This window comes from Oryzias latipes, chromosome 15 (genome assembly GCF_053564925.1).
Source record: "Oryzias latipes strain Hd-rR chromosome 15, Olatipes_Hd-rR_3.1".
Lineage (NCBI taxonomy): Eukaryota > Metazoa > Chordata > Actinopteri > Beloniformes > Adrianichthyidae > Oryzias > Oryzias latipes.
In genome coordinates, this window is record NC_136251.1 from 30,406,456 (window position 1) to 30,433,396 (window position 26,941).

At 40.6% G+C, this 26,941-nt stretch overlaps 1 protein-coding gene across 7 annotated transcripts in view; it reads right to left on the reverse strand.

The window, feature by feature from the left end:
- Positions 1 to 26,941, reverse strand: part of arid4b (AT-rich interaction domain 4B) — a 43,462-nt gene that overhangs the window by 12,899 nt on the left and 3,622 nt on the right. For all 7 annotated transcript variants that reach the window (XM_078931538.1, XM_078931536.1, XM_078931535.1 and 4 more), the window contains exons 3-16: positions 14,343 to 14,453; positions 10,564 to 10,629; positions 10,212 to 10,302; positions 8,954 to 9,033; positions 8,778 to 8,869; positions 5,138 to 5,279; positions 4,250 to 4,329; positions 2,178 to 2,254; positions 1,625 to 1,773; positions 1,480 to 1,552; positions 1,318 to 1,412; positions 1,141 to 1,238; positions 463 to 658; positions 182 to 384 (exon numbers count right to left, since the gene is read on the reverse strand). In XM_078931538.1, coding sequence (XP_078787664.1) covers positions 182 to 384; positions 463 to 658; positions 1,141 to 1,238; positions 1,318 to 1,412; positions 1,480 to 1,552; positions 1,625 to 1,773; positions 2,178 to 2,254; positions 4,250 to 4,329; positions 5,138 to 5,279; positions 8,778 to 8,869; positions 8,954 to 9,033; positions 10,212 to 10,302; positions 10,564 to 10,629; positions 14,343 to 14,453 — 1,553 coding nt within the window. The remainder of the gene's footprint in view (positions 1 to 181; positions 385 to 462; positions 659 to 1,140; positions 1,239 to 1,317; positions 1,413 to 1,479; positions 1,553 to 1,624; positions 1,774 to 2,177; positions 2,255 to 4,249; positions 4,330 to 5,137; positions 5,280 to 8,777; positions 8,870 to 8,953; positions 9,034 to 10,211; positions 10,303 to 10,563; positions 10,630 to 14,342; positions 14,454 to 26,941) is intronic.

The window sequence follows — 26,941 nt, forward strand, 5'->3', positions numbered from 1 at the left end:
GGATTGTGGGTATTAGTGTAAATCAAATCACAAGGATCTTTTCCCCTAATCTGCTAATGGTGTTGTTGCTCTCTAGGCCTGTAGATAAGTTGAGTTTCGCCTCCCTGCAGGAATCCTGCGTCTGGTTCGTCCCATGAGCGCAGAGTTGGGAACGTTGGGAAAATGTTGCCGGAAGACTCACCCGGAGTTGTCCTTGCTCTCCTGCTCCTCGTCGTGCTCCTGCTTTACGTTCTCCGGCCCGAGGCGAGACGTGGAGGAGCCCTCCTCTGCGTCCCTCCTCAGGGGGCCGTCGTCTTCATCCTCCTCCTCGCTTCTGCTGCTTTTCGCCTCCGCTTTCAACGGTTCGCTCCCCTGGTTAGCTTGAATCGACTCCGGTTTCTCGTCCTGCGCAGAATGACGTCTGGATCAACCACCCGGTCAGACGTTTCAGGGAAAGACCTTAGCAATAGTTGGGAAAAACACCTTGCAGAGGAGGGACCGAGCGCTGCCGGAGTCCCCGTCTATTTGGGCTTTCTGTTCCTCTGCAGTGGAGGATGAAGGTGCTGCTCCTGCAGCCTCCGCAGGCTTCACCTCCCCTTTAGAAACCTGCTTGACAGGCAGGTCCATCCGAAAGGTGATGGCAGAGGAGGTGCAGTATTCCTCAAACCCGTACAAATACCTGCAAGACAGCAAAGGTTCACAGTTGAAAAAGAAACCTGTGCAAAGAAGACGCGTAAAACAAAGGACATAAACAAGACATTCAGTGAAAGCTGCACGCCAATGCTGCAAAAACAGGCGCCTCAGGAAAAAGTGAAAGATTCTTACCCCAGTGGCAGATTGTCTTTCAATGAGCAAAATAATTCACCAATAGGGTAGTAAAAATGGTCTTATCAAGAATTCATAGAATAAGAAAAACGTTCTAGTCACTAAGACACGATTTCTCAAACTCAAAGATTATTTTGCGATTGAGAAAGACATTTTTTCTTAAAACATGCGTCTTTAAATAACTTGCTAATATTTCAAAAATCAACAAATTGAGCCAAACCAAAAGCACAGAGTAATCTCCGGAAGGATCTGAACATTTTGACATCAGAGCGTCTGGAATTTAAGGTTTGAAAACCCAAGAGAACCCAGACAAAGGCTGTATTTTAAAAAACGTACTTGCGATAAGCACATTTGACGTTGTAGCCTGCAGCCGAGTTGAGTACAGGGATTCCCAGGTCCTGGTAGACCTGCTTCCAAACGGAGCCGCTCTCGATCTAGGAGGCACGGACAAACACGGACCGTCAGCTACGGTGAAAAATGTGACAAAGCCTGGTGAGCAGAAGCAGCGCTCACATTGTCGAAGCCCCCCAGTTTGTGGACCAGCCGGTAAAGCTTGAAGAGGTTGAGGTTTCTGTAGCCGAGGACGGGCCGCTTGTTGATGGGAGTTCCTGCAGAGGAGACACGGTTCAGAGCAGGTGACCAACGAGGAGCAAAGAACATCTTCTCCCGACTCACCCCTGTCCTCCATGAACTTGTAAAGCTGCTGCAGAAAGTTTTCCCGCTCCTCTGGGAAAGGCTCCACCTCCTCCTGCAGACAGGAGCAGCACTCTGTCACTTTAACCATGCAGGTAGAGGAGGATCTGAATCGTTTTGTGCCTACCTCCTCCTCTTCATTGTTAGCATCTTCCTCCTGCTCCTCTGCCTCCTCCTCGTCGTCCTCCTCGCTGCTGGAGCTGTCTTCTTTCACCTCCGTCTTCCAGGCGCTGGGAACTGCCGTCTTCTCCTGGAACTCCAGAGCTGCGTCCAGAGCTGGCAGACGGCAACATCATGAGTTATTAGGCAGCGAACACAGGCGGCGCCACTCATTACGGCCTGAGACCAACATAAGGAAGAGCGAGGCGACCAAACACCAACATCAGGGCGGGAGAACTGTTTTTGTTTACACATTCCTCACAAAAAAAACTGTGAAAATAGAGCAGTAACAGGGCCATTTACAGTCTGGACATCCATCAGAACCTGCGGCGGTGCAGAACAGCAGAAGCATCGAGGCACAACGCCACAGGTGCTTTCGAGGATCATCTAAGCAGATGCTGCAACACTGACAACATCTAAGAATGGGAGTCAACCTCCTGTGAAAGCACAGGCTGCCTCCTGACTGCAGCTGGAACCTGGAAGAACCGCGAACGGACCGTCCTGGCTTTTCCTAAACTCACCCGGTTTGAGTCCCGCGTCTGCTTTAGGTGGAGAACGGCTGTTGATCTCATGGACGTCCTTCCGGAGCACAAGGTTACTGCGAAAAGCAGGTTAAAATGTGAACAGCGTGACGTCACATCCGCTCAGGTGGAGTCTACAATACGTGAGCAATACGTGTTAACCCTAAAAAGAACCCGGTCACGGCCTGCAGCCGCCATTGTGGACACGTTCTGACAGCGTCTGGGCTCCATGCTGGAGATGATGCACGAGTCTGGATTTTAAAAGGCCCCCAGATTGTTTAATGTGAACAGCTTTCCACAAACGTGGAAATCATTAAGGTCTGTTGATTGCTGAAGCTAAGGGATTCAGTTCAGTCAAGGAAAGGCAGCGGTTCTAAACTTCATATGAGGACAAAGAGGTCAGTACACTTATGGTAACTAAAATCATTGGCCACAGAAACAAATGAAACTGAACAAAAATGCACACAAAAAAGAATTCAGTTGAAAGAATAACTGTTGATTCAGGCCTGGACCAAGAATCCGTCTTTTAAATGGGAAAATGTGCTTTGTTCAGGTGTATTTATAATCTGATTCTGAAGGGCATTTTATTTTGAAAAACGACGATTTATCCGACTCATTGCTGACGCAAGTCGCTCATGTCGGATTTCCAACGGCTACTTTGTTAAACCGGCTGCACCGAATGCTAGATTGAAACTCCCAAGCCAGAAAAATTAGCAAAAAACAAACAAACAAAAAACTTAGTTTCTTTGGCAGAAAAGACCCAGAGAGGAAACAGAAGAAAAAAACAGTCTTCAACAGCAAAATAGAAGAAAGTTGCATTTAACGGAAAAAAATGGCTCCTAAACAAAATCCAGTCATCAAGAATAAAATTGAAAGATATTTTACAGAGAATGAAGAGAAACTTTACCTTTAAAAGTGAAAGGAAACAAAGAAAACCTGAAGCAAACTTCAGCCTCGGACGGGCCGCTCCGTACAAACGTTAAACCCTTCCTGCCTCACAAAGGTCGAGGACCGCGGATTTATAGACCTATGCAGGTATTTTGGGATTTCTGTAGGACGCTTTCATTCCACGACTTCAAGCGCTTTTTAGTCCTTTCCTATATTATCACTCATCAGGTGTTCTCTTCACCTAACTATGGGCCAACATCCAAGTGATAAGAGCTCCTTCTCTGCAGCAGCTGAAGATGCTGGTAATGGTTACAATCTATCCATTTATAGAGGATCGCAGCACCGTCATTAATTTAAACCCTTAAAACCTTACTGCCTCCAACATGTTTGCAAATTCTATGAAGAATTTCCTGCATGAAATAAGCCAAAGAACTTCCTTTAGGAATAACAATTCAATGAAGCAGAAAACCTACAATAAACACTGAAGTTTTTAGGGCAAAACTGTTTTTTGTTGCTGTTTTGTCCCAAAAACAAAAAAAAAAAACCTTTTTCTTGACTTATCTAATTGAATGACTCCTAGTTGTCATTCACCATCATGGCAGAAGGAAAATAAATGTTTGACGGATGCTGTCAGTTTTTATGTCTGAAAAAACGGACAAGCAGTTCATCCTCAGACATTACATCAAACCTACTAAAAAAAAATTGAATTGTTTTAGATTTGACCTTAATGATAAGATGACCTACTTTTTACAGAGACACACCAAGTGAAAACATTCTAGTAGCAACATCAGATTTATTCAAGTTCTTTGATTACAAACACAAACGGCTCAATTTTATAGCAATCGATGAGTCAGAAACGAGATCCGCCGACGATGGAAATCGCAGCAGAAACACAGAGCGACGAAAAATGAACGTGTGAAGCTAAGAGGTTATCGTTTATAATATTTGGACCGGCCATCAAAAAACAGTCTGTCAGAGACTGGAACTGGTTAAGCTACGTTAAAGTCCTACTCCAGTCATCTATTTGGTCCATTTTCAAACAGTTTTTAAAACCTGAGTGGCTGCTTAGGACATAGCTTCTGCAGAGCAGCAGGAGTTCATTAGAAATTCACCTCTGAGGTGACAGAGGTGAATTCTAATGAAGTCCTTCATCAGAGTGAGTATGTTTGGAGCTCATCACTTACAATTTTCCATCCTTGAAAGACCGGATGAGGATGGTGTCCTTCTTCACAGCGACGTCTTCATGGCAGTCCGGGGAGATGACCTTAGAAAAAACAGAACAGTCAAATCGTCAGAAAAAAAACAACTCATTTTTAAAAAGAAACATTTTTTTAAAAAGGTTTCATTTTGTAGTTCCTACAAACTCCTAGCGGCGCATTACAGATGCATCTGTGGTCAAACAACAAAACAAGAGCCACCAAATTTGCAGCCATAAAACCCAAACAGGCGGCAGATGTGAGCAGAGCTGCTGCTCTGTGGCGTCTAACCCAGAGGAGGCGGCTCTGCAGTCATGGAGATCCGATTTCCAGCAGGGCTCTGCCCGCCTGCTCTCTGCAGCACAGGCTCCCTGTTGAAGGGCGAATGCTGCGAGGCGTAGCTGAGCCTCCACATCCAGACTCGCTCCTTCCGCGCTTGAACAAGGCAGCGTCGGAGTCTCATCGCTGGAACGGAATCATCTGTTGACGGAGGCATCAGTCGGCGCGTTACTCCACCCCTCTGCCGTCCCCCGACAGAGAACAATGACGGGCTGGGTAGTTATGAGGACGGCCACAAGGAGGCAGCATGGAGCTCGGCCAAAACCAGCTAAAGGCAGGGGGTGTGGCCTGAACCCCCCAGTTCTACTTGTAAGAATTGCATTAACAAATGAGAACTTTTAGCATTTTCCTGAGTCAGCAGCAGAGTGGTGAAGCAGACTGACAGGCTTCACAGGTATGAACATTCTCCACATTCTCCAAACATCTCCCGCTGTTTGAATCAGATCACATGACCTTACAGAGGCTTTGAAAAGCAGACGTTGTGATGGAACGCCACGAAAAAGGAAAAAATAAAAAATAAATAATGTGTCCACTGACCAAAGCAGGGTACCACGATGGTTTCTTTTTGTCGCTGCCGGTGACCCCCTCCACCATGACAACCTTGCCGAACAGATCTTCGTTCTGCCGCTGGTCGTTCTCCTCTTCCTCACTGGAGGAGGAAGACGACTCTTCCTCCTGACTGTGAAGGGAAGGGAGGGTTTTTTCATCCGCTTTAACCATTTGAACTTTCAGAACATTTGGTCAATGATCGTGTTTGTCAACAGCAAAGAGCAGGAAATAACTGCACGGTGTGAAATGCCAACATTTCCTCCTCTTCAGCTCCCAGATGCATCGTATTGTCAACCCCATGTCTGTCGTCTCTCATCAAACGGGGTTGATGTTTCACAATAAATCAATGATTTGAATGCAAAAGTACAATAAAGGCCTGATTTGTTTGTTTTTAAATCAATCTTTTTTCAGTTTGGGAAGACGGAGCTGGACAGTTTGTGCTCTAATCACGGCGATAAAGGCTGCGCTGATGAGCGCTCTCATTAGGATCAGTGTACAAATGAAGAGGCTTAGCTCAAGACGCTAAACCTGCCGCCGTGACTGATCTGGAAACAGATCCCACGTCCTCTTCTGACGCCTCAGTAAGCCTGTTCTCTGCACAGCTCCATGTAAACCAACACTGATTCTGGCTCGCCTGCAGTAAATCCATCTGGATACGACGACGACAACAACAACGGCGAAACTGTGAATCCATGTTGTGAACAAAGCTCTTTGTGTGGGGTCAAATCAGGATCAGGTTTAAGGTGAACAAAAAAAGAAAGTTAATTTGAGAGGTAAACATTGTAAACCTGAAAGAAATGTTAGAAATGTGACAAAAAGTATATGTTTGAGGATGAAGAACCTTTAAAACACGTATAATAAGCGTCAACGCCGTAAAACCAAAAACCTGTAAATAGAGAACTGAAAACAAAGAGACAGAAAAATAAAAACAAAAATTTAAAAATAAAAAAACAGCAGCTGTTACTAATAAACAAGTTTTATTGCATTTGGTAACAGTTTTTGATTTATAGCTCTTTTTTTATTCAAACTTACCTCACTTAAACCCTTATAGCTCAAAAAGTTGTTTTGCATGAAAGTCCTTTTAATAAATGAAATGTGATTATCTGTAACAGCTGCTGTTTTGCATCTTCAACTTTTGTTTTTTCATTTCTCTCCCTCTTTGCTTTCAGTCTTAAATCTACAGTTTCAATTAAGACTTCATGTTCTTTGGGTTTGGGGGCGGGGCATAGAGCCCATTGGCTACTGGGACATGATTGACATCAGGTGAAAAAGGTTATGGTGATGCGTCAAACTTCTGGAGCTTGTTGATGTCTTTTTCCGTCCCAAAACACAGCCCGTTGTTGGGACCGCCTGTGTTTTCCCTGCACCGATGTGGCGCTCGGTAATGATTGCATAACCTCTGTGACCGAACGTCAATGGTAGCCTCAAAGGCCCGCCCCCCCTGAAAAATGAGTGTCAACTCCGAAAAACAAACAGTCTAAACTGAAACTGTAAATTTTGGACTGAAATCAAAAATGGAGAGAAAAATGAAACAAAAAAAATTAATACAAAACAGCAGCTGTTAAAAAAAAAATTGGTAACTATGGAGCCCGCGACCTGACATGGGTAAAAAAATAAATAAATAAATCGTTCCCACTGAATATTTTGTTCCCACGAAATAATAATTCACATAATAAGTCATTCGTAAAAACAGATGGCTTGCTGTTTCCACACATTTATCCTGTTGTATTTGAATGCACCTCAGTTACAGCGATACATTGATTGGTCGAGATGCATGATGGGATATGTGTGATGCATGATGGGATATGTATTAGGCATGTAGCCTTCGGATGTAAAGAGACTGCTAACCAGTATGATAATAAAGACAAGTTACCTCAGCACGCCCTGAATATTATTATTCCTTTTCGACAATAAAATACAACCCCCTACACCACAGCGGCTGTCCGTCTGCCGGCATGACAAGCAAACGAGCTCCGCGGGCGAGGAAACGGTCGCTCCGCGGGCGAGGAAATGCGCGGTCCGCAGCCACCCGGAGCTCGTTTGCTTGTCATGTCGGCAGACGGACAGCCGCTGCGGTATGGGGAAGCAGCAAGCTCAATCATCCTAAATCTTATATATTTTTATTTTCATCGGGACAATCAATAGATCCCCAGTTTGATTCTTCTTTTTATTTTTCTCCTCTTGAATTACTCATTCAATGATATGACTAATTAATGCTCTTATTTAGCGGCCGCCAGGTGCGCTCCGTCAGTCTCAGAGGGGAGACTGCCTGCATAGTTCTATGTCCAGCAACAAGCGCGATTGCTTTGACACACACTCAAGCAGCCAAACAGCATGGACCTCACTTCAGTTGATAGACACTTAAGTCATGGTGCACTAAAAGAAACACCCATGCTCAGCCGCATCCCACAATCTTTTGGTGCCATTAGACTCAACGTGCACGTAAACAAATTATTATTTCGTGTCTACAAAACAATATTTCGTGGGAACGTTTTGTTTATTTTTTTTACCCATGTCAGGTCCACGGGCTCCGTAGTAACAGTTTGGGGTTTATAGTTTTTTTTTTTTAAGTTTTCAGAATTTCTTGAAGTTTGAAAATTTATTTGTCAAATTTAATTTTTTTCTTCTGATTTTCAAGATGTCTTTCAAGTTTAGAATGTGTACTTTTATGTTCACAACAAATGTTTTTCTAGTCTTTTTTTTAAATTCACTTTAAGCGTATCCTGATTTGACCTCACAACTGTGACTGTTACAGTTTTTATCTGCATGCATCAAACTGGGAAGTCTGGTTTTGTGACACTGAAATCTGAAACCACAACTTTCAGCGGCCTCTAATGCTCACATGTGAAAACAAAACCCTGATCACCAGTTCTTCTCTTTTAAATAAAATGCGACACATCTGCAGGTTTGCAGAAACTATGGAAAGGAGCCGATAGCAGGAAAAAAAAACAATAGAAAATGATTCCATCAGGAAACAAAAAAGGTTTGTTTTCATGCCGCTTCACGTTTTCCAAAAGGGTTTCCTGAACCTTAACAGATGTTCACTCGTGCGTCTCAATGTAAACTGTATGATTGAAGTGCATCATTAACGAGTTCAGACATAACTACTGACCATATGGAAACAAGTTTAGGATAGCAATGTGCCTCGGGGACCATTCTGAGTCCATATTGCATCAATGTTTAGAGAAATATTGACTTTTCTGCGAGTGCAATTAAAGAGGGAGGTTAGAAAATAAGATTATGGGGACCAAGACTGTTTTGTTTTCTTTTTTTTTGGCAATAGAGCAGACACAATTCTACCAAATAAACCCTTTTCCCTGCAGAAAACTGTGCTGTCTCCCAGGAGCACACACATCAGTGCATGAAATCCTTACTGGAGGGGGGCTAAGCAGGACCACAATGTGCTCTCACATACCGACACACATCGGATGATTGAACTGCCTGAGGAGGAGGGGAGACTCTTCTTTTCCAGCCTCAAGTGCAGGAATGAAGATGAGACTTCCCTCCTTATTTGAAATGCTTGTTATTGATGAGAGCATCCCCCCCCCCCCCCCCCCAGCAGGGGCGCCCCACATCCTTACACCGGGTTTTAAATGACCCCTTGAACGCGGCGGAGGACGGCACTCACACTGGGTTGGACCGGCGGCCGCGGTTGCCTTTCTTGCCGATGACGGGGGTGCCGAAATGCTCGGGGTTGGTGAGGGGGAGTCTGTCCAGGGTCTGCACGGGAGACAAAGACTTTAAGTGCCGTTGTTTGAAAAAAAAGAAAAACAAAGCTCTTAAATCAAACATGCTATACAGCACCTCGCTCTCTGCAAAGTGGCGTGCTCCTTTCAGGCAGAGAGAGGAACGCCTCAGGGTCTTCTCATCGCCATCGTCAAACACTGCAGACGAGACACAGAAGTTATTAGGCTGAAGAATCACTGGTGCTAATGAGTCCTGTGTAAATATGACCCAATCTCATGGCTGTTTTTAGGAGTTTCTATCAGTTTTCTTGTCAATAAATGTCACAACTCTTAATTAAACTTAAACGGCGAGTTGAAGTTCCTGTCTGTGATGTTTGGAGGGTAAAGAAACCCCCCTCCTTGGTGATCTCAGGTGACAAACGGCAGTTAAAACACTTCAGATCTCAACAGCTTTAGAGGCAGCACATATTGATTTTCCCACAATGCAGCCTTGTACTTATAAAGATTTTCAATCAAAAAAAACAAGACAATCCTGAGAAAAATGTTAAAACGTCACAAAAATGAAAGACAACACATTTTGAGAAATGATTTTGCTGATTGATTGAGGACTTTTCAAACACAACACTCCATAAACGCTGATCTAACTTCATGTGAAGTAGGAACTGCAGAGAGAAATGACACTAAGAATTAGCGTGAAAATAAAGACAGTAGAATGGTGTTAACCCCAGGTCAAACTGCATCCAGGAGGACAATAAAACCGAAAATAACGTTCATTTTCTCAGAATGAAGGAGGATATTGCAGGAAGACCGTTCTCCAACAAGCTAAAGGCCGTTTTGCACATTTCAATGTATGTTGCGTTTGTCTTCCGTGGTACATGTCAGACATGCAGTACAGACCAAAAGTTCAGACACACCTTCTCATTCAAAGAGTTTTCTTTACTTTCATGACTATGAAAATTGTAGATTCACACTGAAGGCATCAAAACTGTGAATTAACACACGTGGAATTATATACATAACAACAAAGTGTGAAACAACTGAAAATATGTCATATTGTAGGTTCTTCATAGTAGCCCCCTTTTGCTTTGATTACTGCTTTAGAGACTCTTGGTATTCTCTTGATGAGCATCAACAGGTACACCTGAACTGGTCTTTTCCAATATTTATGTAATTCTCAAAACTTTTGGCCATGACTGTAATTTTCTGAGGTTAAATGAAAACTATAGCTTGAAAATCTAAAACTAAAGCCAGTCAAAGATGGAAACAGCCTTTTAAAGACATTATTTTCTTTAAAATGGACTGAAAATAGGAAGTTAAAGGCATTTATGTGCAGGTGCTTGACAGAGGTCAGGTCAAGCGCTTTGCTGTGGACTTACCAACAGTGTAAATACTTGCATCAGTCAGCTTGTTGATTGTGGCTTCCTGGTAAACTCCGTTCTGATTCTTCACCTCCACAACAGCACCCACCTGTGAGACGGATCAGCAGCTGTTACCCGGCTCGTCCATAGATGATTACTATTACTTCACCTAACGAGGCAACCGCAAGAATCCAAATTGACTGAAGGGAAATTACAAGGCTACTGCTTGAGAACCCATTACTGTCGGGTTTCTTCTGCATTCGGTATGAAGGAGGATGATCAGCAACCTGAACTTTAATGAAATTATTATTGTCCCTATGAGAAATCCTAACTGCTAAATAAAAAGGATGCATGTATCCTCCTGCCTCACCTTCAGGGGTCCTTTGATGTTCTCATCATGGACCTCCGCTGTGGTCAGATCTGACTTAAAGGTCACCTTAAAGAGGACAGGAAGCATGAGAAAGACAATTAAAAAATGACCACGTGACCATTAGAAACGACATTTGCAGGTTTTCCAACGTGTTTAGCATGATTGCAATAGACAAAATGAGCAAAACTCTAGTTTTTGGTGCTAAAACCAACCGTTTCATCTGACTATGCTGTCTGCCCATCAACCCCGCCTGCCTCCCCTGCCTCTGCATCCTCCCCTGAGCGAGTGGACAATAATCTGATCACGCCGAGGTAATCTTGCTTCTCCATGGCAATCTGGCATTACAGAGACAGAAGACCACACGGCCGGCGCTCTTCAAGTCGTTTAGCGTCATCTGAAGAAGTTCTACTTCAGGAAGTTTCCGCTTCAGTTTCATTTCTGTTTTGACTTTTGTTCATTATGTTGAGTTTGTGGGAGCATTCCTTAAAAGGTTTCCCTAGTTTTAAGCCTGTAAAGAACTTGGCGTTGCTTTTATATGAAAAGTGCTTTATGAATAAATTTTGATTTGAATTGATTTAAACACATATTTTGTTCAAAAAGAAGTAACTAAAGTAATCTAATTACACTAGTAAGAGTAAAAGGTAACTTAATTGTTGAAAGTCTTTGAATCCTGTAGAAGCCAATAGGGATAAACAATATGGAACTTGACATTTTTGTCTGTTTTCCTCCATTAAACTCGACAAAAACGTATTTTTTTTTAGATCAGTATGAATGTTTGTGACACATAAATAGCTTTACTGCATCCTTCATCCCAGCTGCTTGAAAAACATCTCTGATATTTGTCTTTGAGACAATATGCGGCAGGTTTTCAAACACCTCCATCTCCTCAACATGTTAAAGTTTAATGCCGACACTAATCAAATAAATTGATTCTAAAATAGTGTCAACGAATCATTTCATTCTGATATTGTGTGTTTTTTCCCCGCAAAGCTTTGGCTACAGTTCAGTTCTTTGACTTTTTAAATTGTATTTGTTTTTTTTTATAAGTCTGAGCCTGGAGATCAACGACCTTCTTCCCATTGAAGACCGAAGTCTTCCAAAGTGTGTTTTGATGTCAGAGCTAAAGTATCTTCCTCAAATAGACAAAAGCAGGTCTTTTTTACTGGCTGAAGCCTGAGATTACTTTTGATTGAGACAATCTTCTTCTGAATCTCGCAAACAAATAAAATAATCAAACATTCATCCCAGTGTAGCTGACTACGTCTGACCGTTCGTTATGAATCAAATAAAACGTTTTGTGGCTTATTACTACCTACTTTTGGTGAACAGTTTCAAAACAACCAGAAGCAGAAAACACATTAACGACTATAGTTCCCTTAACTCCAGTGTTCATCAAAATGTGGGCTCTTTATGTAAATGCTGGTGTTTGCAGGAACTGTTTGAGTTTTCCTCAAAGGTTTTCAAGGTTTCAAAAAGACATAAAAAAATAATGGAAAAAAAACCCAAACACAGTTTTAAATAAAACAGGAAGTGTTTTTGACCAAAAAGTAACTTCACTAGCAACAACAACAGATCCGTTTCTCATCAGCTTAATGAATGGTAGAAAAATAAACAGGGAGATGCAGCAGAATTGTCCGGTCATAAATAAAACGAAAGCAAACCGAGATAAGAGCTTAGTAAGGCGCCGTTTCATCTGTTACCGACATAATAACGCTTTTGCCAGCTGGAATAAAATGTCCCTTTCTTCACAGGACTGTGAGTTATTTTGCCGATCTGAAACCTCAGACAGACAGCATCAGTAACACCTGACCACCCAGCATCTACGCAGATACACTCAGTTCCTGCAGGACTCACAGAAACCAAAGCACATCATATCCTAAATCCAATGAAAACATAGCACAAGTCAAGAAAATACCTTTTCTGAATACATCTATTTATCTGAATTCTATTCAAAGTGATAGTTTTTCTTTCCACGCGTTGTCACTTATTTATTTCTGCCATTAACTTGTCTTCCTTTTGCTCTAACCAACAAATTAAATGTGTATTGTCTACTAAAAATGTAATTTCAAAGCAGATCGGAAACAAATCTGTAATAGCTAAAGCGTCCGATTACATTTTGTTTACTCTATTTTAAGCAGGATAAGTAAATATACATACAAATGCAAATATGCATCCATCACATCCTTTATTCTACAGCTTTTTTCTTCATATTTGCTTTGCATTCATCGAGCAGTTTTGTACTACATTTCATAATGCATTTGAGTAAAGTCCACATGCTACATCAACGCCACATAACTGACCCCTTCAACATACGGTGCACCCAATGTTTACAGCCTTGGTCACATACACCTGTACGGGGGTTAAACCTTTACTGACACAAGAGAAGAGCCTCTTGTCCAGACAGAATTAAGTATCACAGGGTCAATCACTGAGGATAGTGCCAAGTTAGGGTGAACAGGAGAATGTTACCTGTAGTATCAAGCTTGCTAGTATCACCTAGCATCAGAGGCACCAAACAAACTCTTTAACTTATCTGAAGATAAGTTTAAAAAAACGTGGGGGAATAGGACGCAGATGAAGGCTCAAGTGTCGATTATGTTGTTAAAAGGATGGGCCCAGATAGTTCTGCCGTGTGGAAGTATTTTTAGTCCAACAAAATAATTTATATATAAAATATATGTAAAAATTCTATATGGCCCAGCTCTAGCCTCAATGTTTGCTATGACCAGTCGCCTACAGCATGACCGTAGAAAAACATTTTGCATGAATATTTTCGTTTCTATGCGCTCATTGTGCAATCTACAACCTTGATATTTTGTCCGGGCCACCAGTGTACCACGTACAGGTTTGATCCTTTTTGACCTGTATCCACCTGTAGGGGGCAGCTGGACTAAAACGTATTACTGGTCTATTTCCCTACCTAAGAATTGCATTTTGTTTGCAGTGAAACTCCTGAACGCTGAACAGCCCGCTCACAGCTGAGCCACAGGGTCAGCGCTGACTGACTGTAGGTGTGTTAAACCCCTTCAGTGAGTGACAATGACACGGCACTAATTAACTTCTTACAGGTCCTGTAGAGCAGATTATAATCATGAAGAAGAATGTCACATAGATCTTATCGCTCCCTGTTCAAATCACTCAAAAGATGCGCGCCACATGCTGTAACCATCGACTTTGTTAAACAAGCAGACAAGGATTAATGAAGCAAAGAGCCGACGAGGAATCAATTACTGTAAAATATTCAGACTCACAACAAGCCGTGAATAATAGACACACATCAGTGTAACAGACCTCAGAACCACAGCACTTCTACCAAACAAAAAAGTCATTTGGTTGGTGCTTCATTCGTGGACTGAGGCTCGACTACTGCTGGATTTTATCTACAGGCATCCACTGGTGTTCCCCACAATCCTGACGACACAAACGCCACATCATCTGATCATTTCCGCCCGAGTGTCAGAAGAGATGAACATCACGGCTCTTTCTTTACACGGGGAACTACAGAGCAGTGTCTGTACTTCAGCTGCATGAAGAGCACGGACAGGTGAGGCCGCTTTGAAATGCAGAGGAATGAGAACAAGCATTTAAGCTTCAACTAGGACGAACTCACAATTTAAACGATCACCACAACCCGGATATCCTTTCAAACCAGCTGGGAAATAAACAATTAAAGCCGAGCGAATCCAACCAAAGCAACGGACCGGTGATCTGCAGCTTCACACGCCCAAAATACTGAAAAATGTTCATTTTAAGGCGTGAGCACATGTAACACGACTTACCTTGGCCTTGACAAGTCTCTTGGCTGTCTTAATCTTAGCTTCACAAAAAGCCCCTCTGTACTTGGCACTCACATCGGTCCCGACCGTCAGGTAGGGGGGCTCCTCCAAAGTCTGAAGATGATGAAACAGCAAAAGAAAAAAAAAGAAGTCATTTTCAAAGCTTATTACATAATCAACAAGCACTGGTGCATTCTCACAGCCAAGACCAAAAACACACATCTCTACGAGCATTTTGTACTCTAACAATACCAGCTTGGTGCCTCATCCATAGAAATCACATACCATCTGCTCTGGGCGTTAGAAACAAGCCTCAGCGGAGGCAAACGGAAAGGCCACTTTATTACAGCTTTAATGATTACAAAAGAGAAGCTTTCTGGGCACCATCTTGAGTTGTTGAGAGATGTTTATCAAATCCTGTTCCTCCTTTGTTTTGGAGGACAGGAAACGAAAGCACTGAATGAAGTCAGGTACTGTCTGAGGATCAAACCACATCGTACAAAACACAAGATCCCGAGATTCAGTCTCCTTTCATCGGCTTCCTGTACATGTCAAAATCGAATTTTAAGGTTTTACAGAATGCGAAAACACTTTAAAACACACAACTCTGATCTTCACATGTACACAACACAATAACTGCTTAGGATACACTGGTAGATTATATAAAAGGAATGTTTCATCTTCTGTACTTTTTGTTTGGTATAAACGTTTTTCTTTTGCTTTCTATTATTATTCAATAGTTTTTCAACTTTAAAAATATATTTTGAATTCTTTTTTTGTGTAGATATGACGTTTTGATCATTGATTGTATACAGGAGCTGGACTGAGTGACTCCGCAAAAGGTGACATGCATATTGCACCTAGAATATATTTACTTTTGAACAATCAAATATATATACACACCGGTGAGAGAAAAGGTGTGACTTTAGACTTTTCAAATGTTTCTACCGCCATTATAAACAAGCTGTGCCAAAGGTATTTTATACGACAGGCCGATTACTTGTAAAACTACTTGTAAGCTACATCATTTTTTATTGCAACACCGTGAGCTCTAACTAAAGCATCTGGCTCTTCTCCAGAAGAAAAACTTTATGACATGCAGGCAAAGAAAGCAAAATAACTGGGTCATAAAAAGACAGATTAGTAAAGTAACAGACAGAACAAAGTGGGAGTAAAAAAAAAGGAGAAAACAGCTGCTTTGAGTCTCTGAAATAACACACACCAACTCTGAGATTCTAACGCAGTCTGAGGAATGACCGAATGGAGGTAATTGGTCTAAGCTCCAACCTTTGTACCTGTGTTTTGCAATAACCTGTGTTTGGAACATCGTAGGAGCAGGTAGAAATAAGGACAAGCTGGAGCAGAGGCTACATAAAAACAAATACACGTATATGCAAAACTTAGCTCAAGAGAACGGCTTTACAGATGTACAAAAACATATTTAAAAACCCGCTCAGGTTATATTTTGATCTATTTTCTTGCGGTTGATGATCAGAATAGAGCGGAGCAGGAAGCTTGTGCATCCCTCTGTAAAGTCATAGCTAATGGCATTTTTCGTCGGCTCCCGATTCACCAAAACTTGAATAAAGGAACGCTCTTCATTATACTATGGTCTGAGTGAGTACTCTATTCTGATTGGCTGCTGGGTGTGGATTAAAAAGAAAATATCCACGGCGATCTAGGCCCAAATTATAAGAATAAGGGACTAAAAACGGATTGAATATTTATTTATTTTGTAAGGAACCATGGCCTTCAAAGTGTGCATTTTTTTAAATTTACGCTTTGCGTCGGACGGTTCGGCTTCCAGCGGCGTGCGTCAATTTCTGATAATGCACACTTTGTCGGCCATTATCCCTGACTTATATGTTCTCCATCACAGCAAAATTGCGACAAGAACATGTAAAAAAAATAAATAAAAACACCAAATATATGGCGTTCCATGGCTGCCATTAATTGAACGAGCGCAAAAAACAACTGAGCGAACCTTACAACTGCGCAAGCGCAATGTAGTATCAAATGAATCTTTGCTTAATTGCTTAATTTTACATTATTGCTTTTTAATTTTGTATTACTATTTTTGTATGTTTATACTCAGTTATATTAAAGACCTATTCTATTTTATCCGTTTGTTTGTTAGTAACATAGGTGTCTTACTTAACTTTTGATTTCTGTTCCCCCCAATCATCTTCCCAGGACCCCAAAAGAGGTAAAACTCATGTAATGAAGGAAAATAGATCAACATTAAATCAACAACAGAGAGATGCTGCTCAATTGTTAGCATGTGTTAGCCACATGCTAATACATCTTCCTGTACTTTGAGTCGTGTAGTAGCTCTGTCTCGGGCTAACTAAAGTCTATATGTATTTTTACCTAATAAAGTGATTTTCACATGAGAAAAACATTCATCACAAAAATAAACGCGCTGCACGTTCTTACATAGGTTTTGGGCCGTTGTCAACGTTTTTATCCACGTTACATCCAACTTTTTTTTTTTTTTTCAAATAAAGCCTCTAAAAAAATGAAAGTCCCTCCTCGCCGGATTTGACATGCAAATTTGCTCCCTCAAGTTCAAGGTCCCCCAAATTTACGCCCCCAGTTCCTGAACTCAGTTCCTGAATCCACCTGCTCAGTTGTCTTTGAGCTCAATCAATTAATGGCGGCCATGGAACGCCATAAAAAACACCAGTTTCATTAGAGTAGGTCTTTAAAAAAAAGGTTTTGTTATTTTTCCTTTAGATGTTCATGTTTAACAGATCCATTACGACATTGTCATTTAGTTACAATATCTGAAGGCCAACATGTCCAGTTAAACCACCAGAGGAAGGCTATTTAGCAAAAATGATGGTGTTTGATATGACAGCACTACAATTCTCACTCATTTTATACTTCAACCCAGCTTTTTCTGTCACTTAATTAAAATGATACATAAAATGGTATTTGACATTTCATTTCATTTTCAAAAAGGTCCATGGTAAATGTGTAGCATAATTCATTTAGAAATGTCTAATTTGACAATTAAAATGGATTAACAGAAATGCTTTTTAATTTTCAAAATGTAGCTGCATTTTTTGACTCAAAATTAAAAAGAAAAAGCAATATTTCAAAATGCTTTTTCATTTTATACCTAAAACCGCTTATTCTGTGTCATAATTAAAACGAAAATGCAAAGAGGGGATTGCATTTGCATTTTAACATTCACCTCGCGCACCTTGTCACAATATTCATTTCGAATAAGCATTAGCAGAGGGGAGGCGGGGCGATGACGTCACTGCTTTCTCCGTGTGTCCGGCTGCTGACTGACGCACACACACACACCAGGAGCAGACTGTGTTAGCGGCAGAGACGAGGGTTTTGTGATGGTTGTGAACTTCTGATGAGTTTCCACAGCTTCTCAGGACTAAGTAGCTGCATGTCCGCCTTCTGCGGTCCTCCTCCGGACGCACAGCGGACAAGCTTTTGTTCTTCGGACCGCCAGCTGCCTTCGCACAGCGGAGCGCGAAGCTCCCGACGATCGCTGAAGGCGGAAATGCTGCTGCGATCTGAGAAACCATCATATGAATTTGTGTTTCCAGTGGTGTACAGAACAAAATAAAGACTGATGTAATTCCCACATATTTACACATTTATCTGCAGCTTTGCGGTGAATTTGCTGTTTGATTTATTAAGATCCAGGAATCCAGGTTTGAGCAGTCCAGGTCCAGCGGTTTTTGAACAGGACCCGGTTTTAGGTGATCTTAATGTGAAAAATGCAGCAGAATGTTCCTTTAGCTCCCTCGCGAATCAGAAGCTGTGAATCGCAAGTCAACTTCAGCGTCGTCTGACCGCACGGATTTAAAAACATATGATCGAGCAGAGCAGGCCGTAAAATATTAGCATAACTGTAATAAAAGCACATTATGAAGATAGTCTCCTGCAGCTTCGCGCTGAGTGAGTGTTTTGGTCCAACCAGCAACGTTTAGCATGGAGAAATCTGCTGTCTATTGATGGGGCTCCAGCTGTCATCAAACAGTAAATTCACCGCGAAGCTGCAAATAAATTTGTAAATATGTGGGAATCAGTCTTTATTTTGTTCTGGACACCACTGGAAACACAAATTCATATGATGGTTTCAGATCGCAGCAGCATTTCCGCCTTCAGCGATCGTCGGGAGCTTCACTGAAAAACCCTCGTCTCTGCCGCTAACACAGTCTGCTCCTGGTGTGTGTGTGTGCGTCAGTCAGCAGCCGGACACACGGAGAAAGCAGTGACGTCATCGCCCCGCCTCCCCTCTGCTAATGCTTATTCGAAATGAATATTGTGACAAGGTGCGCGAGGTGGATGTTAAAATGCAAATGCAATCCCCTCTTTGCATTTTCGTTTTAATTATGACACAGAATAAGCGGTTTTAGGTATAAAATGAAAAAGCATTTTGAAATATCGCTTTTTCTTTTTAATTTTGAGTCAAAAAATGCAGTTACATTTTGAAAATTAAAAAGCATTTCTGTTAATCCGTTTTAATTGTCAAATTAGACATTTCTAAATGAATTATGCTACACATTTACCATGGACCTTTTTGAAAATGAAATGTCAAATACTATTTTATTTATCATTTTAATTAAGTGACAGAAAAAGCTGGGTTGAAGTATAAAATGAAAAGGCATTTTGAAGTATTGCTTTTTCTTTTTAATTTTGAGTCAAAAAATGCAGCTTCATTTTGAAAATTAAAAAGCATTTCTATTAATCCATTTTAATTGTCAAATTAGACATTTCTAAATGAATTATGCTACACATTTACCAGAGAACGTCTTGAAAATGAAATGTCAAATACCATTTTAATTTTAATTTTAATTAAGTGACAGAATAAGCTGTGTTGAGGAAGGAAATGAAAAAGCATTTTGGTGGTTTTCTTTTTTATTATATTTTTGAGTCAAAAAATGCAGCTTCATTTTGAAAAAGAAAAAGCATTTCTGGTTTTGACTTTGCTTTTTATTTATGCTACATAATCGCTTCCATAGAATTTCGGCAGAGAAAACATTTATAACCTTAGAAAAACTAATTGATCCTTTCACCTTAAATAACACTTATTTTTTTGTCTGACATGATTGATGGGCTTTTGGAATGATTCTATATTAAGTTTGTTTACTGAACACACGCATAACAAACGGTTAGAAAGTGAATCCTGAGTTATACTTGTTTTCATTTGGCTTAACTTCAAAAAGTTTGTGTTGACGTCTTTCTAGGGCTGGTTTAAAACAAAATCAATCAACTTAATACACAATCAATCTATACTTAGAGAAGGAATACAGATTTTAATCTGTATTTTTGTAAAACAAACTGCTTTTTTAAACTTAAGAAATCCTGGTTATTAGGAATGAAGAACCACCTTTGTCCAGTTGTTAATCCCCACTTATGTGAAAGATTTTATAACCAAAATTGACTTTTGATTGAATGTCTCCAGTTCAATAATTCGGGAGTTAGTTTATTGACAGTTTATTTTTCATTGGCTGGTTATTTATTACAGTTTGAAGATGTTAGTAATGCTTTTTCACAACTGCACGCTGAACTCATGATACTTTCTTAAGTCCAGATAAAGTTTGATGTGAAACAGAAAAAACAGGAATGATGAGAACAAAACGTTGGTAGAATTACAATCTTTCTTCATGGACTCAATTAAAGATTCTAGAAAAACATTCTTTATGTTTATAGTTTTATCTTTATTAGGGATGCAACAATTCACTTTCAATGCGATTCAGTTAACACTTCAATTATATTTGTGTATTATAAAACAACAACAAAAACCATTAAAATTTAGAAATGTTTTTTTTTTGTCAATTAAAAAGCCACGATGAAGAAAACCCTTTCTGGCTAATGATGAGCCAGCTGTAATGTAACACAAAACATGTGTTAGACACTTTCAATGTAAACACATGCAAATATGCAGCAACGATGCAAAGACTTCCTTTTTCCCACAACCCATCATTTCATTTGTTTTGGTTTCAATTCGAGAATTGCGGCACCAGTAATATTTTTATTCACAGAGTAGCATGTAGGTATAGATACGTGTTGCAACATTAAACAAATTTACAGTTTAGGCTTTGTTTACACCTCTTTGTTTGTACAGCGACCACAAAAATAGCTTTGATAAATGAGGCATTGGTATTGAAATGAAATCATGATTAGAAATTGTTGTAGACCTGGTTTTTAAAAACTTAATTCTAAAAGAAACTGTCCTGCCTTCCCAGCATCATCACTGTAACTTTGTTTTTGCTCAATAAGATTCACAACCTGACAGCAGCTGAACTCAAACTGCAACGACAAGCTTCATACGTTTCTTTTTGGACTCAGAAGCCCAGAAAACGGTCTGAGAGCTTCAGGTTCATGGCCGACATAAGAGAGGAGGAAATCTTTGGTGGGAACATTCATTGGAACAGCTGCTCACCTATCTAATGAAGCTGCTGCTTTTGTGTGTTCAGTATGTGACTGCAGCGGTTTAATGTGTTGTTTGTCCATCAAAGAGTTACAGAGGAGTCACACACGGGGTCGATTTGCTCCCCTGCGATGCATTAATCTACGGGAGCTGATGGGGGAACGGAGCTACAGTCAAATGAGGACATGCATCTCTGCAACCCCCAGGTTCTGACAGATGCCGTTCAGGGCCAGAGTCCAGTGCACTTCAGCGTCCCCGTCTCTCAGATAAACATCTCATTACCCTTCGGCCTGAGCGCCATCTGCCCGCGTCTACACCAGCTTCACATGACACAGCGGCCATTTCCACCGGCTCCCTAGTTCTTGCTGAGGCTGGAGAGCCTCTGAACTCCACCTCCAAAGAAAACCCAATCTTCCTTTTCCACGTTTCCACTCCTGCTTAAGGGGGGATATGCTTCCCTTTTCCATGGGAAGCTGTTCTCAGAGTTTTAAATCAAGAGGGCGGGGGCTTAGGTTATCCTAACAGCTGTAGTAACAACACGTTAACCAGGCCTATGCTCCATTTGTCATGCTCACATGCCAGCACAAACACTTGGAGCCTTGTAGTTTCCAGTGATTATTCCCCGCCTCTGTGCCTTCAGTTACAGTCAGGAAAAGAAAAAGGACTCTATTATCTGGATGGGTGAAGCCTTCAGTTATGAGGAGAAAAACAAACTGCGCTCAAACTTTTAATGCTTCAAGTGAAGAAGGAAAAAGAGAGGAGATGACTGAGCGGCTGTGAGTGATCTCACCAGCAGAGGAGCAATCAACACAGACTTTGAGGGTTCATACGACGTGGAAAATATACCGAGGGTGCAGGATTTGGATCAGAACCGCACAGGAGGACGGCCGAAAAAGAAGCAGAAAGGTGCACGCGTCTATGTAAAAAGCCGTTTTTATTAATGGATCTGCATCTAACGGCTTTTATCTTTCAAAACTAATCAACCGTTGAACAACGCATTTTAAAATATCACTATGCAATTCAACTTTTAGAGGTTTAAAATGTGAATAATAAAAAGAGACACACAAACCAGTCCTGTATTGTTAGATTTAAAACATCATTTGCTTAATTCAGTGATGAAAGTCAGGTAAGGAAAAAATCCCTGAACTTTTTTTTTGAGCGATATGGCGGGCACAGAGCAAAATTTTGGAAAAATACGTGGTCTTAGATGCATTCTGGTGCATTCTGGCAGCTAGTTATTCACTTCTTTATCAAGAAACTAAGACTAATTGGAGCATCATGATTTGTCATTCAAACCCCTAGTTTGACTCTCCATTAAGGACTTGCTGGTCCTAAAAAAGAATTTGAAAAATTGCTCAAAGTAACACAATCCTACAATCTACGCTTTTCCTTAAAGCTGCAAAACATACAATTGCTAAAATATAGTAACATCAAAGCCCCAAATGGCAAAAAGAACACCAGTAACTATGATATTCTATGAAAATACCTCAGTTATTTATACATTATTTCTGCTTTAGAAATGACTGATGTACAACATCCACTTGCACTGTTTTCTCAAACTATAATTACATCAAAATATGGGATCTGCTTTAAACTATAATTCTATAACATAATACATCAATTCTTTAACACCAATACTAAGTAATCTGGGAAATATCAAAACAAACATACAAACTAAGCTAAACATTGTAAACATTGTTTTTTAAGGGAGTGCGGGTCCAAACTATCAAATACTTATAATTAATGTCAACTATACTGAACTAAATCATGGTAATTAGGAAATACAAATAAATTAGATAAAGAAATGTATTCAAAATAAAAACTGAAACTCAAAACTAAAATTGAAATTATTTCAAAATGTGGTTTTGAGATTATTTTACACAAAAAAGTATTTGACCTACACTACCATAAAAATCTTTTTTTTCCAGCCAAGACCACTTCAATTTGTTTTTTATCGTCTTCTCACAACTGAGGTCGTGACCACGCTCAATAATGACGATGCCTGCCATTATTTTAACACAAATTTGATCGCAAACTCTTCAGATGTGTTTGTGAAAGTTTAGCGTGGGTCCGCCAGTTTTGGTCTCTAGGGAAGCAAGTCACGCTGACCACGTGGTGCAGACAGAGCCAATCAGACCCGTCGACGCATCCGAAAGCAACTAAAACGTCCCGTCATTGGTCAATTAGGCCGGGAAGACGAGAGATGGCCACGACCATAGAGGAAGCGATCTGCGGAGAAATATAGAAAATAAAGCTAAAATTAGCTGATTTCAGACCATTTTTTAATCCGGAAAGCGATTTGTCCGTAGAGATCAGGGGCCTCATTTATAAACGTTGCGTACGCACAAAAGAAGGCGTACGCCACTCTCTACGCAATAGTTGAGATTTATAAAAAGCAAACTTGACGGGAAAATGTGCGGTCCTTCACGCAAGCTCTGACCCAGGCGTACGCACAAAAACGGGTGAAATGAGAAACGGCGACGCCGTCGGCAGATGGAAGAAACACGTGAAAGTGAAAATGACAATACTGCCTCTCAGAAATAACATGAAGACTTCACAAAGCAAGTCTGACAATTAACAGCTACACGAACACCCGTTGGACCGATCAGCAGTGAAACAAACAAAAAAAAATCAAACGAAAATTACAACAGAAATTCAATTGAACACTTATTTGCAAAAAGAAAAGTGAAATATGTTCTGCAATATTGGCATGTTGTGCAATTCATCCTCATAAATAATATAGTTAACAGAAGGAAATAATATAAAAAACTGACATTCCCGTCAATGTTTCCGTCTGGCGGAGCAGATAGAGGTGCAGACAGACAGATGGATAGATAGAGAGAGATGCATTAATTGTCCACTGGGGAAAGTTGTTTTCATAGTAAAACATTTCTTCATAAGGTACGGAATTATGGTATTCATGCATATGCCTTTAGTTTGTTTTATTTTTGATAAAACAACGAATGTCTCGACCATTCAGAAAGCAACAAGAAATTACATTTGCGCTGAACAATTTCCCATTTCCACGTCGATTATTCCCGACATCTGTTGCTTGTCAGATGCAATTAAATAGATGGAAATAAAATGCCCCATCACAATGTGTAATGACGCACAATGGCTGATCTTGCGCTCTCAGAAGATGTGGCAAATGGAAGAATTCGGAGTGAACGCATCTTTAGACAGCAAGGAGACTTGTTGGCAAACGAGGACGAGTGGCTTATGAGCCGGTTCCGACTTCCTCTGCGGGCTTTTGGGGGTGTGTCACCCGGTGCATCTGGCGCGTCTGTGTCCCCCTGCGCCTCAGTCACCACTCCACTTAAAAGGGATTCCCCAATTATTGTCACCAGTCTCTCATCAGGAGGGGTCAGCTCCGGTGTCGTCCCCCCCCCCCCCCCCCACACACCCGTGGCAGACACGGGTGTGTGTGTGGGGGGGGGGGGGGGTTCAGCGCTAGACGTTTTTTTGCCTTGACTTTGATGTCCGACCTTTTCTTTTATTTCGGCCACGGTCCGAGGTTGTGAGGCTACAGCATTTTCGGCGTCTGCCGCCGTCTGCCACTCACGTGCCTTTTTAGCATTAGTAATGCCCACACTGTGCCCTCCAAACAACATTATTCCTCTCTTTTCTACCTCGCCAATGATAACTTCTACTTCACATTGAGTGAAGTTACGTTTTTTTGATTTTCTCTCCGTGTGTGCCATGGTTTCGCAATCAATGAATATTAATTTGTGGGCGTTTCACGGACTATTTATGGGCAACTATGGGCGTGTCATGAAGCCGCTAAAGCTGCGCAGCATTTAGAATTGGTTGTGATTTATTAAGGGAAAGATGCGTAGGATGTGCGTGCGCACGGTTTTATAACTCCGAATATTTCTGTGCGTACGCACGTCCTATGTTTCATCCGTACGCCACTTCTGACGCAAATCCTACACAAAGTTTTATAAATGAGGCCCCTGGTCTTTATTTCCCGGAAAGTACGTTCGGTTTGCTCAAAAACCCGGATTTCCGGGAATTCCCGGAAGACTTTCATCACTGTTAATTATGTGCACCCCTAAATAAGCAAAACTGCTTGGACACAGTGATTGATTAATAATTGCTGCACTTAGCTCAAGTGAGTTCATTCTGGATATTTATTTATTCATTTAAAACAGCTTTAGTTTGACATCCTTCACTTAAACACATTTCTATGCAGAAACGTATGAAAAGTGTTATTCTAAGCTAAAACATTGTAATAAAAGCTCTCAGTTTGTTAGTTTTTCCCTTTTGGGAAAATTGTTGGGTTAGTTTGGGGAATATTGACAGAAAACCTGTTTTTTTTTAAATTAAGTTAACCTGTTAATTATGGAACAATGCTTTTATTTAAAGAACTGCAATGCTTAAAGTGTGTAACTTTTTGTTCTGCTAAGAATACATAACTGCTTTTTCTTATTAAAACATTGTGTAAGACGGAGAAAGGACCTACGCTAAACAAAGGAGCAAGAATTAAGACTTCCTCCCAGCTCAACTCACATAAAATAATCCTGCTGTGAATCAAGTCTTTGTCCACATTAGAGGACCACAAAGCCAGCGACCTGCTCTCTGAAACCCCCAGAGAAAAAGTGAAACTGCCTTTATACTAGAAAACTAGTTAGTACCTTTAATTGATAAAGTCTTGCTTTTAAACCAGAAGTACGACTTCTTCTCCCATATTTAAAGCATTAAATGGAAGAGCCACAAAACTCCCCGTCAAAGAGGCCAACCAGAGACCAAAATCTGCCACCACTTTGGCACGGATTGTTTAGATCGAGTTTGTGAAATAAATCCAGATCTGAAGTCCTCTGATCAGCTAAACAGCAGTTTGTCATAAAGTACTTTGCACTGTAAGGATTTATGGACAGAAAAGTACCTTCTGTTGCATCACCACATGGTGTCCACCATCTCTATAGCAGCAGAAGCTCAACTAAAAGCAGGAATAAGCCCCTCAAGCAGCCTTCAGTCCCACCACAAAGCTAGACAATGTTATAAACATCAAGGATCAGGACGAGTTTGGCTTCTGGTTTGATAAAGGAATTAGACTTTTCACAAATACTGTATTATTAAACCAAGATACACAACTTTAATTCTGTCATTGTTGTAATTTTCAGTTTCTATCTGAAATAATAACAGTTACACCAATAGCTTTTAAAAAATACAAACCTCCTAAACTTTTAAAATATTGAACATATAGGCATTCTTAATAAATACATACATTTTGAATGGAAATATCTGGTAAAGTTAGGTCAATCCCATAAAGCTCAATGACTGAAATGCAGAAAGAAAATGAAAATAAAAAAAACTAAACTGTTATTAAATCAAATCAATCAAATCAAACTTTATTTATAAAATAGCGCTTCTCATGCACTTTGTGCAGCTCGAAGCACTTTAACACTAAAAACAGTAAACACACAACATTACAATAAAAACCCCAACCCACCCTTCACCCTTCCCACTCCCCTCCATTAAACCACATGACCCATGGCTCCCACGTACAATGAAATATGACTATGTAACTGTAAAAGAATAAATAAATAAATAAATAAATAAACAAGTATGGCTTGGCTCTGCTGTGAGGAAACAGTATCTGGGAATCCTTTCATACCAGGAGCCAGCCCGGCCACCGGAATATCGCCACAGTGCCCACCCAGACCGGGACAACACCAGGGTCCCCTTCACAGCCAAAAGCTGTAAAATTAGACCCCTGCCGCCCCAGCAAGGGCAACAACTGCAGCAACAACCGCTGACCAAGCCGGCAATCCCTGGAGGAAAAGATCCCCTCAAGAAACACTGGGGCTAAAATCATAAGATGCTAAAATTAAAAACATAAAAAAAAACAAAAAAAAAAAAACATAAAATTGAAAATAAGATGCATAAAATTAAAATAAATACATAAATAAAATAGCCTATACTAAAACTAATAGAATAAATTAGCAGTTAAAATCAACTAAAAGCTAAATTGAGCGCTCTAAAAAAATAAATCGTATTATGTTGTATTAATAACAGCAGATTTGAAAATGCAAACATCACAGCTGCCAGACCAGAAGTGGGAATAATAAATGATCCAGTAGTAAATGTCCTTCATGTCATATTTGTGCACTCATCATAAAGAGAGCCGACTTTCTTTTTAATAATCAAAACATGAAACCAGAGGAAATAAATGTACATGTATGAAGAGGTTTTG